The sequence below is a fragment of the Prionailurus bengalensis genome, chromosome D2 (genome assembly GCF_016509475.1).
Source record: "Prionailurus bengalensis isolate Pbe53 chromosome D2, Fcat_Pben_1.1_paternal_pri, whole genome shotgun sequence".
NCBI lineage: Eukaryota > Metazoa > Chordata > Mammalia > Carnivora > Felidae > Prionailurus > Prionailurus bengalensis.
The window spans coordinates 54,034,401-54,050,296 of NC_057351.1; the positions used below are offsets into that span (position 1 = coordinate 54,034,401).

At 35.9% G+C, this 15,896-nt stretch overlaps 1 protein-coding gene across 3 annotated transcripts in view; it reads left to right on the forward strand.

Annotated features, from left to right (window-relative positions):
* The window catches only part of TBC1D12 (TBC1 domain family member 12), a 100,747-nt gene that overhangs the window by 38,883 nt on the left and 45,968 nt on the right, over positions 1-15,896 (forward strand). Inside the window, exon 3 of one of the 3 annotated variants that reach the window (XM_043597022.1) lies at positions 2,177-2,213. The exons of 1 other annotated variant lie outside the window; for it this stretch is intronic. In XM_043597022.1, the coding sequence (XP_043452957.1) occupies positions 2,177-2,213 (37 nt within the window). Of the gene's footprint in view, positions 1-2,176; positions 2,214-5,032; positions 5,085-15,896 lie in introns of those variants that run through there. One more of the 3 variants, XM_043597023.1, reaches the window with a different exon arrangement.

The window sequence follows — 15,896 nt, forward strand, 5'->3', positions numbered from 1 at the left end:
AGATACTGGGCAAAAATCAGTGTTTCACAGGAAATGAGCGTGATCATGTCCAATTTGATTTCAAAGTTTGTGAAATGATACAGTGCACAACAAGCATACATTTACAATTAGTAATTAATTGTGGTTATTTAAGAATGAAACCTTTTTTCCTTTAATTTATGTGTATTGTGTTTTCAAATGGCTACAAAGTGTTAGGACATAAATCCTTATTAAATTGTTAGACATACCTAGAATGATTTAAGTATTTCTGTTGGTTTAGGGGGAGCCATGAAAAAATTAATGGTATGCTAAGAGCACTGTTAACTAAGAAAGTTTGGAAATCTTTGCTATCTCGACATCTTAAATTTTAACTTTTTGTAAAGTCTGAAAGTAACTTCTCTTGTCTAGAGTTTTCCAGAAGACCAAGTTCGCCCTCTAGAGGCAAAACAGTGGTCTTGCTATTGAAGGTTTGTATTTTTGACTTTATGGTAGTTTACCTTAAATATGCATGTGCATACTTTTATCTTCATGTACGCAAACATTCTGCGATAGGTCTCTAAATAAATTACTGGTTGGATAATTATCTGTTTACTTATATGTTGTATACTTTTAGTCAGCTATTTTCATTTTGGAAAGCTAAGGTGTCATATTCTTTTTCATATATATTCTGTGAAAATTTGATGAGTGGTTAGGAAAAGAACAACTTTTCATATGGGAAGAGGGAGTGGAGTTGAAATGCAGTTGCTCTCCTCTCTAGTCCTTTGTCTGGCTTTTTACAGATGCTAGCTGCTCCTTTTAACTTTTGACCTTTCCAGCGATGAGTAGGTACTATTGTGTATTTTGGTACCTTTTTAATGGTTGGTGGTTTTCTGGGAGGTATGGTGGGTCATGAAGTCTTTGTTCTTCATAATAAGAAAAATATGTGTCCACCCTCAAAATATGTGTCTCCCATGTGATTGAACCTGTTTCTGCCTCTCCCTTTTTGCTTTCTCTTTCTCTTTCTCTGTATGTCCTTTATTCCCCATCTGTCTGAGTTTGCTGTCCTCTTCCCTGCAGTTGTCGTTTTCAAGGTGGGCATGATTTTCTTTATTGGTAACAGCACATTTATAACTTTGTGTCTCTGTTCCTGCTTGAAAACGTGTTTTCTCAGCCGTGACTTTTAAACTCTGTAAAACATGAATATAAAAATATATTTGAGACCCTTTACCATGTACTCCTTTTGAACGGATATTATATGTTTGGAGCCAGAAATCAAAAATGAAGATATCAGTAAAGCCATGAAGAATGTTAGGACACATCTTTCATGTTTTAAGGTAGGGCCTTATGCTATTCAGGCTGTAGAAAATGAAGGTAGCTAGTAATTGCAGTGTAAAAGTGCCTGAAAAAGTGAGTCAATGGTAAAAATTCAAAGGAAAAATACATTCCTTTGGGCTTTTTAAGCATTCCTTACTTGCTTTTTGAATGTGGCAAAATAGTAAGATTTATTGGGAGATTAAAATAGTAGTATTTCATAGTATATATATATTTTTAAAGCAGATATTCAGAAGGGAGTTGCTGTATTCTTGAGTATGAATGTTATTGGGCCAGAATTTTCTTTCTGGTAGAAAGACATCTATAAGATTATAAAGAAACTATATAGAAAAAGTAAAGGTTTGATTTACAAACTTTTTTTCTTCCTTAATAATTACACATGATTACATTCTTTATAAAACATAAATCATCATAGGAAGATATGTTTCATTTCACTTTCCCTTCACATTTTTAGGCCTTTTAAAATTTTTGTATGGAAGCACATATAATTATTTTTGTGTGTATATATTTATATATATATACGGTGTTATATATATTTTTATAACTCATTTCAAGAATAGAATGTCACTATATATATAATTTTTTTTTGCCTTATTTAACTTCATATGTTTTGCACCTACAGCTTTTCAGAGATACATGAACTTCATAAGTGAAAGATATTTGTAGATTAAGTATTTTTTTTTTAATTTTATTCTTCTAGTAAATTTATTAAAGGTCTGATCAATTTTAGTGCTTTTCCTTTAACATAAAGCAACATAAAAATCATTTTAGGATACTAGCAAAGTCAAACTGACCCAGGTTTGGCATTTAACTTGAATCAATTCCCAAATCACATGAATATTCATAATATTATTTTATGAGGATTATCACATGTGTTCTCTTGTAGGTGTGAAATTCCTGCTTGTGGCCTTTTGAACCTGTTGGTGAGCCATGTTAAAAATTGCATCTATTAATTATAAATAGTATTTCAGTTATATTGTGATTCAATTGACCTGTTTTTGGTTTTCCTAAATTAATAGGCCAAAGTTGGAATATAGCTACATAGCTTGTCTTATGACCTCCAAACTGCAAGTAAGAATGATTACAAATGAGCCATGTTATGTATAATTGTAACATGATTGCATAGTAGATTGAATATACCCCATTTATGTCAAACTGACAGTATTTTAGTAGAAAGTGACCTTTTGTTGCTAGACACTTTTATATTGGCATCTTTAAAGAGAAAATAAGATTGTAGTATTTAGATGATGATTCTAGTTTTTCATCACTCATGTCTTTTTCTGAGTGAAGTTTTAGTTGGATGGTTGAATCACTTTTATATAACTTTTGACAGGTCAGGGAAAAAGGTTTTAAGACACTAACGAATTCCTTAATCTGAGCATCTGAAAGTCTAAAAGAATAGGTTACTCTCCTCAGTTCAACCTTTGCCTTTGAAACGTTTTATTGCAGGAACAATAACATTATGGAAAGGACTAGAATATGTGAGCTTTGTGAGCAGTACTTAAATATATAACATTGTGAAAGTGTTAGAGCTTAATATTCTGGTTAATAGTTTTATTGGTGTGTATAGCATTAGAATATTTGAAAACAATTTGTTGGCTTTAATTATGCTTAAACATAGATACCTTTGGTGTATAATTTGAGTAGTTCATAAAGTACCTATCTCCTTTGTGGTTAAATTGTAGAGGAACTGGACTATATGCAGAATTTATTTTTGAAAAATCCTTAAAATTGTTACACCCTTGTGTTTTATTTTCACCTTTATTTACCTAATGTAATGTCACCTTGAGAAGGTAGTGAATAACTACCTTTCCAGCTGCATGTATTCTTTATTTTATAGTTAATGATAAATTATTAGGTCTTTTTTATGTGTGAATAAATTGATTTTATAAAAGCTAATTTGTATGGTCTGAAAATTGAGAGAGGAATTCATAATAGCTCAGCCTCTGCTTCTTGGAGAGGAGAAAAGCATAAGCCCTAAGAGAGAAGCTTATGTTAGTTAAAGAAAATTAAAAGAATAAAAGCAGTAAGTTCTCACAAATTGAATAGGGTAGGATTTGGGGAAAATTTTTTTTCTATTATCAGAGAAATAGACTTGGGAAGAGGTTACAGTCTGTAAATACTGACTACCTGTTATTTGATTCTGTAAATACAGTTTGAATATCAAAGTTATATTAAAAGTTATACTCATTCTGTCTTTATGTCAGAATTGTATATTATGTTAGGCATCAAATTAGACTAAACAAAATTGTGCTAATAACTACCAAAATAAAGCTTACTGAGGCATTCCTGTATGCAAAAGGGCAATGAAATGTATTACCCCAAGGTTTCATTTAAGCTTGAATTATGGGGCAGATTTTATTTCTGCTAATTCACAGCTTCTGGAATAAAATTTAGAATCAGCAAAAGCATCATAATTGGCTTTATCCTCTTTACTCCGTGCATGATGGTTTCCCTAGCTCTTGGATCAAGTTGTTGTGTGAGAGAGCCTCTTTATCTTGGGTACACATGTAGAGATGTCCACATGGGGAGTTACTTCCATTTCTAAAGTATTATTTTGGCTGTCTATAAACTGTTCACAGCATACTGAAACATGAGGGTTAATTTGGCGATGCAGTTTTAACATTAACTCCTTTAGGAGAGGTGTTCTCACTGTCTACTGAAACTCAAAGTCAAGTCAGTTTATGTGTCAGGCTGTTTTGGTTTTCATGTTGTCTTTGGAAGAGAAGCTCCTATTTTATTCTTTCTTCTCCCCAGTTCCAGTATTTTTCTTCTTTAAGAAGCTATTCAGAGACTCCTGCCACCCTCCCTTTGAACCCATAGTCTGATCTTTTCTCACATTTCCATCCTAGTACACCTTCCTTCTGGTAGAACCCTTTAGCTACAGAGCCCAAGGCATTAGAGTGTGGCAGAATACCATTCTGCTGCCAGCTCTCACCATGTGACCTCATGTTAGCAAACTCTAAGCATTTTCTCTAGCAGAAATTGAAGAACAAAATTCTTGAACTGATTCTAGATTCTTCTCTAAAATTGGCTTTTGTTTCAATACATATATAATTTATTTGACTTACATTGACTGTGTATAATACAATAGGTATGGTTCAGGCTCTTGGGATAGAAGTAAATGTGAGTCCTAGCCTTTAAATTATTCCGTATAACTGTGGGGGCGGGGGGAGGCAAAGCTTCCTCTGTAATTTTAATGATGTTGAGTGCTGTAGTGGAGTTGTGAACAAAGTATGAAGAGTATATATGAAAGAGTAATTAATTTTGCTCAGGGATGACCTAGGAATTGTGTTCTGAAGTGTAGTAGGTAGACAAGATGGGGAAAGCCATTCCAGAAAGAGGAAATTGAATGAGCAAGCAGGAATGCACAAGACTTGTTAATAGGCTAGTATATCCAGGATATAGGGTAGATTGTGAAAGGTCATTAGCCACCAGATTAGAGAGTTGGGTTTTATCCAAAATAATTTTAAATAAGGTACTGAGACACCAAACTCATACATTAGGAAAGTAATTCTGGAGGCATTATAGAAGCTAAATTAGAAAAGAGTGAGTTGCCAAACAAGGGCTTTAAGATTTATTTTAATAGTCTATGATTCTGGTTCCTAAATACAGTGGATTACCTAGAGAATGTACCAAGAATATAGCCCCATACATTGAGTTCCTAATGTCAGATTTGTGTTTTTCATTTCTTGTGTTTCTGGTTGGTTCTTTTTCAAATCTGCTATATCACTTTTTACAGTTTACAGTTCCCTGCTGAAATTTCAAGCTTGGCCTTTATCTCCTTAAACATAGTAAGTATAGTTGTTTCATAGCCTGTGTCTGATAACTCCAGTGTCTGGAAATTCTATAGGTCTGTTTGTATTGAAAATCATTTCTGCTAGTTTTTGTTAGATGCTGTTTTATCTCTGTGTGTGCCTAGTTACCTTTGCTTGGGTCCTGGATATAATATTTGAAACACTGTATGTAAAAAACAATTTGAAGGCTAAGGTGGTATCATCCTTGAGAGATTTGAATTTATGTCTCTCAAGTACCTGATGGCACTAGCTATTTAGTTTTTTCATTCATCAAGATGAGGCAGAGTTCTGATCCAGTCTGTTTTGGACATTTTTCTTACTGAGTTGAAAAAGTTTTTTGATTGTTAAACCAACTTATTCCTGGGATAAACTCCCAATTAGCCACAGTTGTTACCCATTTGGTGTATTGCTGGATTTCATTTACATATGTATTTCTTAAATTGATAAACTACTTTTTGAATAGTTTTGGATTCATAGCAAAATTGAGCAGAAAGTACAGAGAGTTCCTATATATGTCCTGTCCAGACACATGCACAACCTCTCCCTCTGTTGACATCCTGTACCACAGTGTGGTACATTTGTTACATTCAGTGACTCTACACTGACCCATCATAATCACCCAAAGTTATAGTTTACATTAGGGTGTACTCTTGGTGTTGTATGTTCTATGGGTTTTGACAGATGTATAATGACATTATAGTAGCATATGGAATATTTTCACTGCCCTAAGTGCTCTCTGCTCTGCCTGTTCATCCTAACCAGCACGCCAACCCCTTGGCAACCAGTTATCTTTTTATTGTCTCCATAGTTTTTCCTTTTCCAGAATGTCGTATGATTGGCATCATTCAGTATGCAGGCTTTTCAGTTTGGCTTCTGTCACTTAGCAATATGCATTTTAGTTTCCTTCATGTCTTTTCATTGCTCAGTAGCTCATTTCTTTTTAGTGCTGAATAATACTCAATTGTGTGCATGTGCCATAGTTCATTTATCTATTGTCTGGATGTACCATAGTTCGTTTACTTACTGAAGGACATTTGGGTTGCTCCCAAGTTTTGGCAATGATGAATAAAGCTGCTGTAAAACATCCATGAGCAGGGTTTTTTTTTTTTTTCTTTTTTTTTTTTTAATGGGTATAAGTTTTCATTTCATTTGGGTAAATGCCAAGGATTCCGATTGCTGGATCAATATGGTAAGAGTTATGTTTAGTTTTGTAATAAACAGCCAAACTGTCTTCCAAAGTGGTTATACCATTTTGCATTCCCATCGGCAGTGAGTAAGAGTTCCTTTTGCTCCACATCCTCACCAGCATTTGGTGTTGTCGGTGTTTTGGATTTTGACCATTCTAGTAGGTGTGCGGTGGTATCTTACTGTTATTTTAACTTGCAGTTCTCTAGTAGCATATGAGATGGAACATCTTTTCTTATGTTTACTTGTTATCTGTATATCTTCTTTAGTGAGGTATCTCTTGAGATCTTTTGCCATTTTTTAATTTGGTTGTTCATTTTATAACAATAAGAACAACTCAATAGACAAATTTTAAGAGTTTTTTGTTTATTTTGGCTAAATATGCTGTTCTTTATCAGAGGTATCTTTTGCACGCATTTCCTGCCAGTTTGTGGCTTGTCTTCTCATTCTCTTACATCATCTTTTACAGAGCAAAAGTTTTTCATTTTAATAAAGCTTCTCAATGATTTCTTTCATGGATTGTGCTTTTGGTGTTATAGCAAAATAAAATCATTACCATGACTAAAGTCATTTACATTTTCTTCTGCCTTCTAGGGAGTTTTATAACTTTTTCTTTTACATTCATGTCAAGTTACTTTTTGTGAATAGTGGAAGGTCTGTGTCGACATTCATTTTTTTGCATGTGGATATCCGGTTATTCACTGTTTGTTAAGAAGACTTTGTTTGATTGTGTTGCCTTTGCTCCTTTATCAAAGATTAGTCAACTATTTTTGTGGGACAATTTCTAGACTGTTTCTTCTGTCTCATTGATCTGTCTCTGTCAATACCACACTATCTTGATTATTGTCGCTTTCTTATAAGTCTTGAAGGCAGGTAGTATGAGTCTTCCAACTTTATTCTTCAGTACTGAGTTTGCGATTCTGGGTCTTTTGCCTCTACATATAAACTTCAGAGTCACTTTGTTAATATCCACAAAATAACTTGCCAGGATTTTGAGTGAGATTGTGTTCAATCTGTAAATTTGGGAAGAATTGACATCTTGGCAATACTGACTCTTCCTAACTATAAATAAACATGGCATATCTCCCCATTTACTTAGTTCTTCTTTGATATCTTTCATCAGAGTTTTGTAATTTTCCCCATGTACATCTTGTACATATTTTATTAGATTTATACCTAAGTATTTCATTTCCTTGGATACTAATGTGTTAATGTGTTTTAATTTTTAAATTCCATTTTTTATTGCTAGAACATAGGGAAGCAATTGACTTTCATTGTATCCTACAACCTTGCTATAATCTCTTGTTCTAGGCATTGTCTATTCTTTCAGATTTTGTACAGTGATGATCTTTTAAAAATTTCATTAGTGGTTTCCCTAGAGTTTGCAATATGATTTTATTTCCTGCTAGTCCAAGTTCATTTTCATGGAACACATACTATTTCACAAATAGTGCCAAGTACTTTATCATATAATCAAATCCCTCCCTTCCATCCTTTGTATCATTGCTGTAATTCATTTCATTTATATATGAGTATATATACTTAAAGATGTATGTGTATATACACACACAAATATACATATTTATAAATACAGATGTAATTGGATATGTCATTATTTTGAACAAGCTGTTATCTGTTAGATCAGTTAAGAATGATAAAAATAATAAATTTTTATAGTATTTTTTAATGTTTATTTTTAAGAGAGAGAGACACACAGAGCACAATCGGGGGAGTGGCAGTGAGAGAGGGAGACACAGAATCCAAAGCAGGCTCCAGGCTCTGAGCTGTCAGCACAGAGCCCAACGTGGGGCTTGAACCCGTCAACCATGAGATTACAACCTGAGCCAAAGTCAAACGCTTAACTGACTGAGCCATCCAGACACCCTTAAAAATAATAATTTTTATTTTACCATTATATATTCCTTCCTGATGCTCTTCCTTTCTTTGTATACAAACAAGTTTCTGATCTATATCATTTTCCTCCTCTCTAAAGAGCATCTTTTAACATTTCTTGCAAGACAGAGCTTATTGATAACAAATTCCTTTAATTTTTGCTTGAAAAAGTCTTTATGTCTCTATTTCTTTAATTTCCTTTTGAAAGATCATTTAGCAGAATACAAAATTTAGGTCGTTGCATTTTTTGTTCCAACACTTTAAATATTTCTTTCTTCTTGCATGATTTCTAAGAAGTTGAATATAATTCTTTCCTTCTTTATAGGGAAACAGGCTCCCCACCAACCCCCTCAGTGATTCTTTCAAGATTTTTTCTTTATGTTTGGTTTTCTGTTGTTTAAATATGATCTGCCTATGTATAGTTTCTTAGGCATTTATTCTGCTTGGTGATCTGTAGTTTGGTGTTGACATTAATTTGGGGAAATTCCTAGTTATCATTGTTTCAAATATTGCTTCTCCTTTTTTCTCTTCTCTCTTCTTTTGATATTCCCATTATACATATATTATATACCTTTTGTAGTTGTTCTGTAGTCCTTGGATATTCTGTTGAGTTTGTTTTTTCCAGTCTTTGTTTTTTTGTTTTTGTTTTTGTTTTTGGTCAGTTTTGGAGGTTTCTATTAAGATATCCTCAGGCCCCGGGGCGTTTGGGTGGCTCAGTCGGTTGAACATCCGACTTTGGCTCAGGTCATGATTTCATGGTTTGTGAGTTCAAGCTCTGTATCGGGCTCTGTGCTGACAACTCAGAGCCTGGAGCTTGCTTGCTTCAGATAATGTGTCTCCCTCTCTCTCTGTCCCTCCCCTGCTTGTGCTCTGTCTCTCTCTCTCTCAAAAATAAACATAAAAAGCAAAATCCTCAAGCCCAGAGATTCTTTCCTCAGCTGAGTCCCATCTACTTATCAGCCTATTTAAAGCATTCTTCATTTCTGTTGTAGGGCTTTAAAAAATGTTTTTATCTCTAGCATTTCTTTTTCATTCTTTGAGTTTCCACTTCTCTTACATTGCCCATCTGTACTTGCATGTTGTCTACTTTTTTTCATTAATATCTTTACCATATTAATCATAGTATTTAAAAAGTCTTTGCCTACTGCCTCCAACATTCCTGCTATATCTGACTCTGGTTCTGATGCTGCTTCAGCTTCTTTAAATTGTTTTTTTTGCCTTTTATTTTGCCTCATAATTTTTTGTTGCACAGTGGACACAATGTTCTAAGTAAAAGGAACTGTAGTAAATAGACCTTTAGTAATGTAATAGTAATATGGTTTGGGGAGGGAAAGTTCTATACTCTTAAGATTAATTAGTAGTCTTTTGGTGATCTGGTGTGTTTTTGGATTGTGAACTTGACCAGTACGTCTTAGTATCTGTCCCTGCTTAGGTGAGAGAGGATGGCCAGAGTGGGCTGGAGTTGGGTGTTTCCTTTCCCTTAGGTAAGTTAGGCTGTGGTAAGATAGTTTCTCCTGAAAACAGGCCTTGTTAAGGAAAACAGATGCTCTAGAGTATTTCAGAATAGTTCCTTTTCCCTGCTACTGCTAGGGGCCTGAGGGCATTTTTCTCTGATATTGACAGTGAGGACTTGGTAGAGTTCCTTTAGAGGTAAAACTCACAAAAGTATGTGAGATTGGGTCCTCTTGGAGTTTTAGTTCTTGCCCTGTCCGCATTGAGCTTCCAGGAATTTTTCAATGACAGAATTATAGTTCATGTTTTCCAACTCTGGCATTTGTTCCCACAGAGGTTTTTGCTCATGGTTTTCTGTCACGTTTCTGTATATCCACCTATCTGTCTCCATATTTTGGTCACACTTTGCCCTGTGACCTGACTTCTCTGATGGCTCTAAGAAAAATCAGTAATTTTTTTAGTTTGTTTGACTTTTTTATTTTTAGAATGGAGTGGCAGCTTCTAAGCCTCTTACATGCTGGACCAGAAACCACAAGTCAATTTGCTAATCATTTTCATTTGAGATACTGGTCTATAATTTTTTTTTTTTTATGTTTATTTTTGAGAGAGAGAGACAGACAGAGCTGAAGTGGGGAAGGGGCAGAGAGAGAGACCTAGAATTCGAAGCGGGCTCCAGGCTCTGAGCTGTCAGTACAGAACTGATGTGGGGCTCCAATCCATGAGCTGCAAGATCATGACCTGAGCAGAAGTCAGATGCTTAACCAACTGCACGCTGAGCCTTAGAATCTGCTTCAGATTCCCTCTCTCTCCCTCTGCCCCCTCCCCGGCTCCCCGCTCATACATGCTCTAAAATAAAAGAAAATAAATACATTTAGTTTCATAGATTTTTACCTCTTCTTTCTGTTTTTTATTTCATTTATTTCTGTTGTTCATTGTTTACTTCTTTGCTCTTGCTTTAGAGTTCTTTTTCTCTAGTTTTTTTAAGATGGATCATTGATTTTAGGGCTTTCATCCTTTTAATGTAAGTGTATGAAGCTATAAATTTTATTCTAGCCTTGCTTTAACTGTGTTCCACAGGTTTCATTATTTTCATTTTTCATTCCATTTAAAATGTTTTCTCTTTCTGTTATTTATTTTACTAATGATTATTTAGAAGTGTCTTTTTAATTTTCAGGTTTTTCAGAATTTGCCAGAAAAGTTTCTATAAATGATTTTTAATTTAATTCCATTATGGTCATAAAATATACATTATGCAATTACAGTCCTTTTCAATTAGAGACTTGTTTTGTTTTGTTTTTTACTTTTTTCCCCCAATGTTTATTTTTGAGAGACAGAGTATGAGTGGGGGAGGGGCAGAGAAGGAGACACAGAATCCGAAGCAGACTCCAGGCTCTGAGCTGTCAGCACAGAGCCCGATGTGGCGCTTGAAACCGCAAACCATGAGATCATGACCTGAGCCGAAGTCGGACGCTCAACCCAACTGAGCCACCTAGGCACACTGAGACTTGTTTTATGCCCAGGACATAGCTTGTCTTAGTGAATATTCCTTGTGCACTTGAGAAGATTTTGTATTCTGAAGACGCTGGGGGAGCATTCTATAAATGTCAGTTAGGTCATGTTGGAAGATAGTGTTGTTTGAGGGGCGCCTGGGTGGCTCAGTCGGTTAAGCACCCGACTTCAGCTCAGGTCATGATTTCGCTGTCTGTGAGTTCGAGCCCCGCGTCGGGCTCTGTGCCCACAGCTCAGAGCCTGGAGCCTGCTTCAGATTCTGTCTCCCTCTCTCTCTGACCCTCCCCCGTTCATGCTGTGTAGCTCTCTGTCTCAAAAATAAATAAACGTTAAAAAAAAAAAAAGATAGTGTTGTTTGAGTCCTGTATAATTTTGCTGATTTTGTTTGTTCTATGAATTACTGAGACAGTAGTAATAAAATCTCCACCATAATCTACTTCTCTGTTTCTCCTTTTGCTCCATGTGTTTTGAAGCTTTGTTTTTGTCTTCTTTTTTTTTTTTTTTAATTTTTTTTTTCAACGTTTATTTATTTTTGGGACAGAGAGAGACAGAGCATGAACGGGGGAGGGGCAGAGAGAGAGGGAGACACAGAATCGGAAACAGGCTCCAGGCTCTGAGCCATCAGCCCAGAGCCTGACGCGGGGCTCAAACTCACGGACCGCGAGATCGTGACCTGGCTGAAGTCGGACGCTTAACCGACTGCGCCACCCAGGCGCCCCAGTTTTTGTCTTCTTGATGAATCAACCTATTAAATATTTGTCTGACTTTGGCCACTGCAGCTTGCTTTCAGTTAGTGTTTGCATGATATTTGTTTTTCTATCCTTTTTCTTTTTATTGATCTTTATATTTAAAGTGGGTTTCTTATATAACATATATTTAAATCTTTTGTATACTGTCTGGTAAGTTTTGCTTTTTATAAATGAGTGTCATTTAATGTCGTTATTGATGTGACTCTTTTTTGAATTTACCATTTTGCTATTTCTTTTCAAATTGTTCCATCTGGTCTTTGTTTCTTTTTTTCTTTTTTCCTGCCTTCTTTTGGATTAAGTGAGTATTTTTAGTACTCCATTTTCTTTCCATTAGTTTATTACATATACTTTTGTTTCAGATTTTCAGTGGTTGACTTGACAGTTCTCAAATGTTTTAATTTCACAACTCCTTTGGATTTGTAGTTATTAGTAAGACCTCAAAGACTTTTTGCTTCAGGCGATTATCAGTTCTTATACCCAAAATTAAAACTGAAATGAAGTATTTATTCATTTAAAATAATGATAATAAAGTCATTACATGGTAGTGTAAGTAACATGGTAACTCTGTTTTACAAGTATGTTAAAACTAGTGGGAAGAGTGACATTATTTTACATTTTTTTCATATCTCTTCGAAGTCTGGTTTCATAAAGAAGGCTGGCTGCTTTCAATTTCTTGCTATATGTTATTTTAGATTACATCTGTGAAGGAATCTGGCTTCAAACATAATGAGACAGTGTTAAAAAACAAAATTCAGCCGGTCTAATTGGTTTTATTTAAGTGATTTATGAATTGAATAGCATCCCATTCAGCAAGTAGAGGGGAACTCTGAGGAGTTGTATAAAAATGGAGGGTTTTTATAGGAAAGAGAGTAGTGGGTCAAGACGTTATTAGCAAAAGAAAAGAAAGGATTGTTTTAGGCCTGGTTGCCTTTCTTTAGGGAAGACCCCTTAAGGGGTCTTATCATGCAGATTACTTCATCTTCCTTTAGGGGAATGGTGAGGGCCCATGTGACAGATTACCTCTCTGGTGCTGAGCAGAAAATTCCTGACCAATTATACTGTTTTCTGGGGAAGGTGGAAACGGTAGTCAGGTTAGGTCAAGTCATTGAGTAGCCTAAGTGACTCCATTTTGGGCCTGTGGTTTTCTTTTTAACAACTGTAAAGGGAGGAGTGTTTTAATAGCCTTTTCAGATAATTGTGGATATTCTTTGGTACATTCAGACTCATCAAGTGGTAGTTTCTTAAAGGTAAGTTATATTGTGGAACCTGAAACTTTATAACTCTGTTACTTTAAAATCCATTGGTCTCTCTTGCACTTTGGATGTTTTTCTCTGTGTGTGGTTTCATAATATCACACATTGATCATTTGGAAGATACTGGTTTATTATATTGCAGATCATTTCAATGTTGTAACATTTTCTTATACAGTTTTTAACAATTACAGTAATATCACCACCGATTTCATCTGAAAATTTTATTGGAAACTGTCAAACAGATGGTGGCATTTACAGGTTTTGCAGAATTTTAGTTTGACTTGAAAGGTTGACTTATATTGTTGGCAATAATTACTTTCAGTTGCTTTCCTTGAAATCACGAGATCACTTTATCCTTTTTTGTTTGTTTTAATAAACTTTATGTCGGAATTGCTTTAGATTTATAGAAGGTTGAGAAGAAAGTACAGAGAATTCCTATACAGTCATCAATTTTTCATTAATGCTAATATTACTTGCATTATTCTGGACTTTTGTCAAAACTAAGAAACTAACATTGGTATACTGCTGTTAACTAAACTCCAGACTTCATTTGGATTTCACCAGTTTTTCTACTTATGTCCTTTTACTGTTTCAGGATCCAATTCAGAATACTACATTGTATTTTGTTATAACGTTTCTATGTCTTTTGCCCTTTGACAGTTTCTCAATCTTTCCTTGTTTTTATGCCCTTGACGCTTTTGAGGAGGTCAGATATTTTCATGTATGTTGCTAAAAGAAAAACTCCACTATTTTTTCTCTACCCTCAGTATTTCTGACACCAACTGTGTAGGATTTTTCCCCTATTCTGACCAATTTTTTGATGCCGGCTGGGTGTCTTACAATTTAGTTCAATTCTGACACTATTTACCTGGAGTGAGGGTCAGATTCCACAGGTTAAGAGCTCAGCCCTATAAGACAGCCTCTCCCTTTTTTTTTAATTAAAAATTTTTTAATGTTTTCATTTATTTTAGAGAGAGAGAGAGAGAGAGAGAGACAGAGTGTGAGTGGGAGAGGGGCAGAGAGAGACAGACACAGAATCTGAAGCAGGCTCCAGGCTCTGAGCTGTCAGCATAGAGCCCGACGCAGGGCTTGAACTCACAGGTGGTGAGATCATAACCTGAGCTGAAGTTAGATGCTCAACTGACTGAGCCACCCAGGTGCCCCTTTTTAAAAATTTTTTTAATGTTTATTTTTGAGAGAGAGACAGACAGCCGGAGTTGGGGGGAGGGGGGAGGGGGAACGGGACAGAGAGGGAAATACAGAATCCGAAGCAGGCTCCAGGCTCTGAGCTGACAGCACAGACAGATCCTGACATGTTACAGAAACTGGTCTGGATCACCAAGCAGAAGAACCAAGAGACACTTGGAGATCTTGGAAGGCAGGAGATTTATTTTATACCGGTGGGCTCAGAGGAGATTACTCTCCAGAGGTCTGAGCCTCGAGCATAAGCAGAGGGGACAATTTACAGTCTGTTCTAGCCTGGCAAGCAGGGTGGGAAGAAAAACCCAGTAGTAAGAAAAACCCGGAAGGGAAGTATTCAGGCAGGGACTGGAATTCCCCTATCAGTCTTGTCAGCCATCTTACAACAGATTTTTCTCTATCAGTGTGGGGCTGAAACTCACGAACCTTGAGATCATGACCTGAGTCGAAGTCAGATGCTTAATTGACCGAGCCACCCAGGCATCCCGACTGCCTCCCAGTTCTGAAGCCCATTGCAAGTTCAGGCTTCTAGTACTTCTGACCAAACAACTATAAATTGCAGACTCCCAGGATTCCTTCCTTGGGTTTGATAATTTGCTAGAATGACTCACAGAACTCAGGAAAACAGATTACTTACTAAGATTGCCAGTTTATTATAAAAGGATACAACTCATGAATAATCATATGAAAGAGATACATAGAGCAAGGTATATGGAAGGGGCATGGAGCATCTATGACCTCTCCAGGTGCATCACTTCCCACATGCCCATATGTTCACTAACACAGAAGTATTCTGAGCCGTTTGTTAGAGTTTTGGGGGGAGTCTTCATTGTGTAGGCATAATGGATTGAATCATTGGTCATTAGTGATTGACTCAATCTCCAGCACCTCTCCCCTCTCCAGAGATGGGGGGTGGGGGGTGGCGGTGGGGAGGGGGCTGAAAGTTCTAACCACGTCAGTACTTGGTCTCCCTGACAACCAGCCCTGATCCTGAGGACATCCAGGAGACTTCAGCTATCACCTCATTAGCATACTAAAAGCCACTTGTTTAGGAGATTTCAAGGGCTTTAGGAGCTGTGTGCCAGGAAACAGACCAAATATATGTGTTTATTATGTCACGTCTACAGTTTGGGTTTGTTTGATGATTTCCCCATGACTTGACTGGGGTTATGTTTTTTGTTTGTTTGTTTGTTTGTTTTCGAGGAATACCATGGAGATGAAGTGCCTACTTTATACAAATTTGAGGAAATATCTACCAGATACTCAATTCTGAATGACTATACTTGCTATCAGTTTTTCTTTTAATTAAAAATAGTGCCCATAATAAAAGAGGTTTGTCCAGTTTGTCACTCAAATAACTGGACAAATGCTTTTTCTCTAGACAACCATTGTACTTCGTGTGCAGCAGAAGTTCCTTATGTATATGTCTCCTTTTATCACATAGAATATTAAAGCGATATTAATTATATTAAATCTTGACCTATAATAAGTGATATTTACTATTTAATCATAGACATTCTTAAACTGGCCAGACCTACTCTATTCCCCTTTAGTTGTTTAACTTTTGA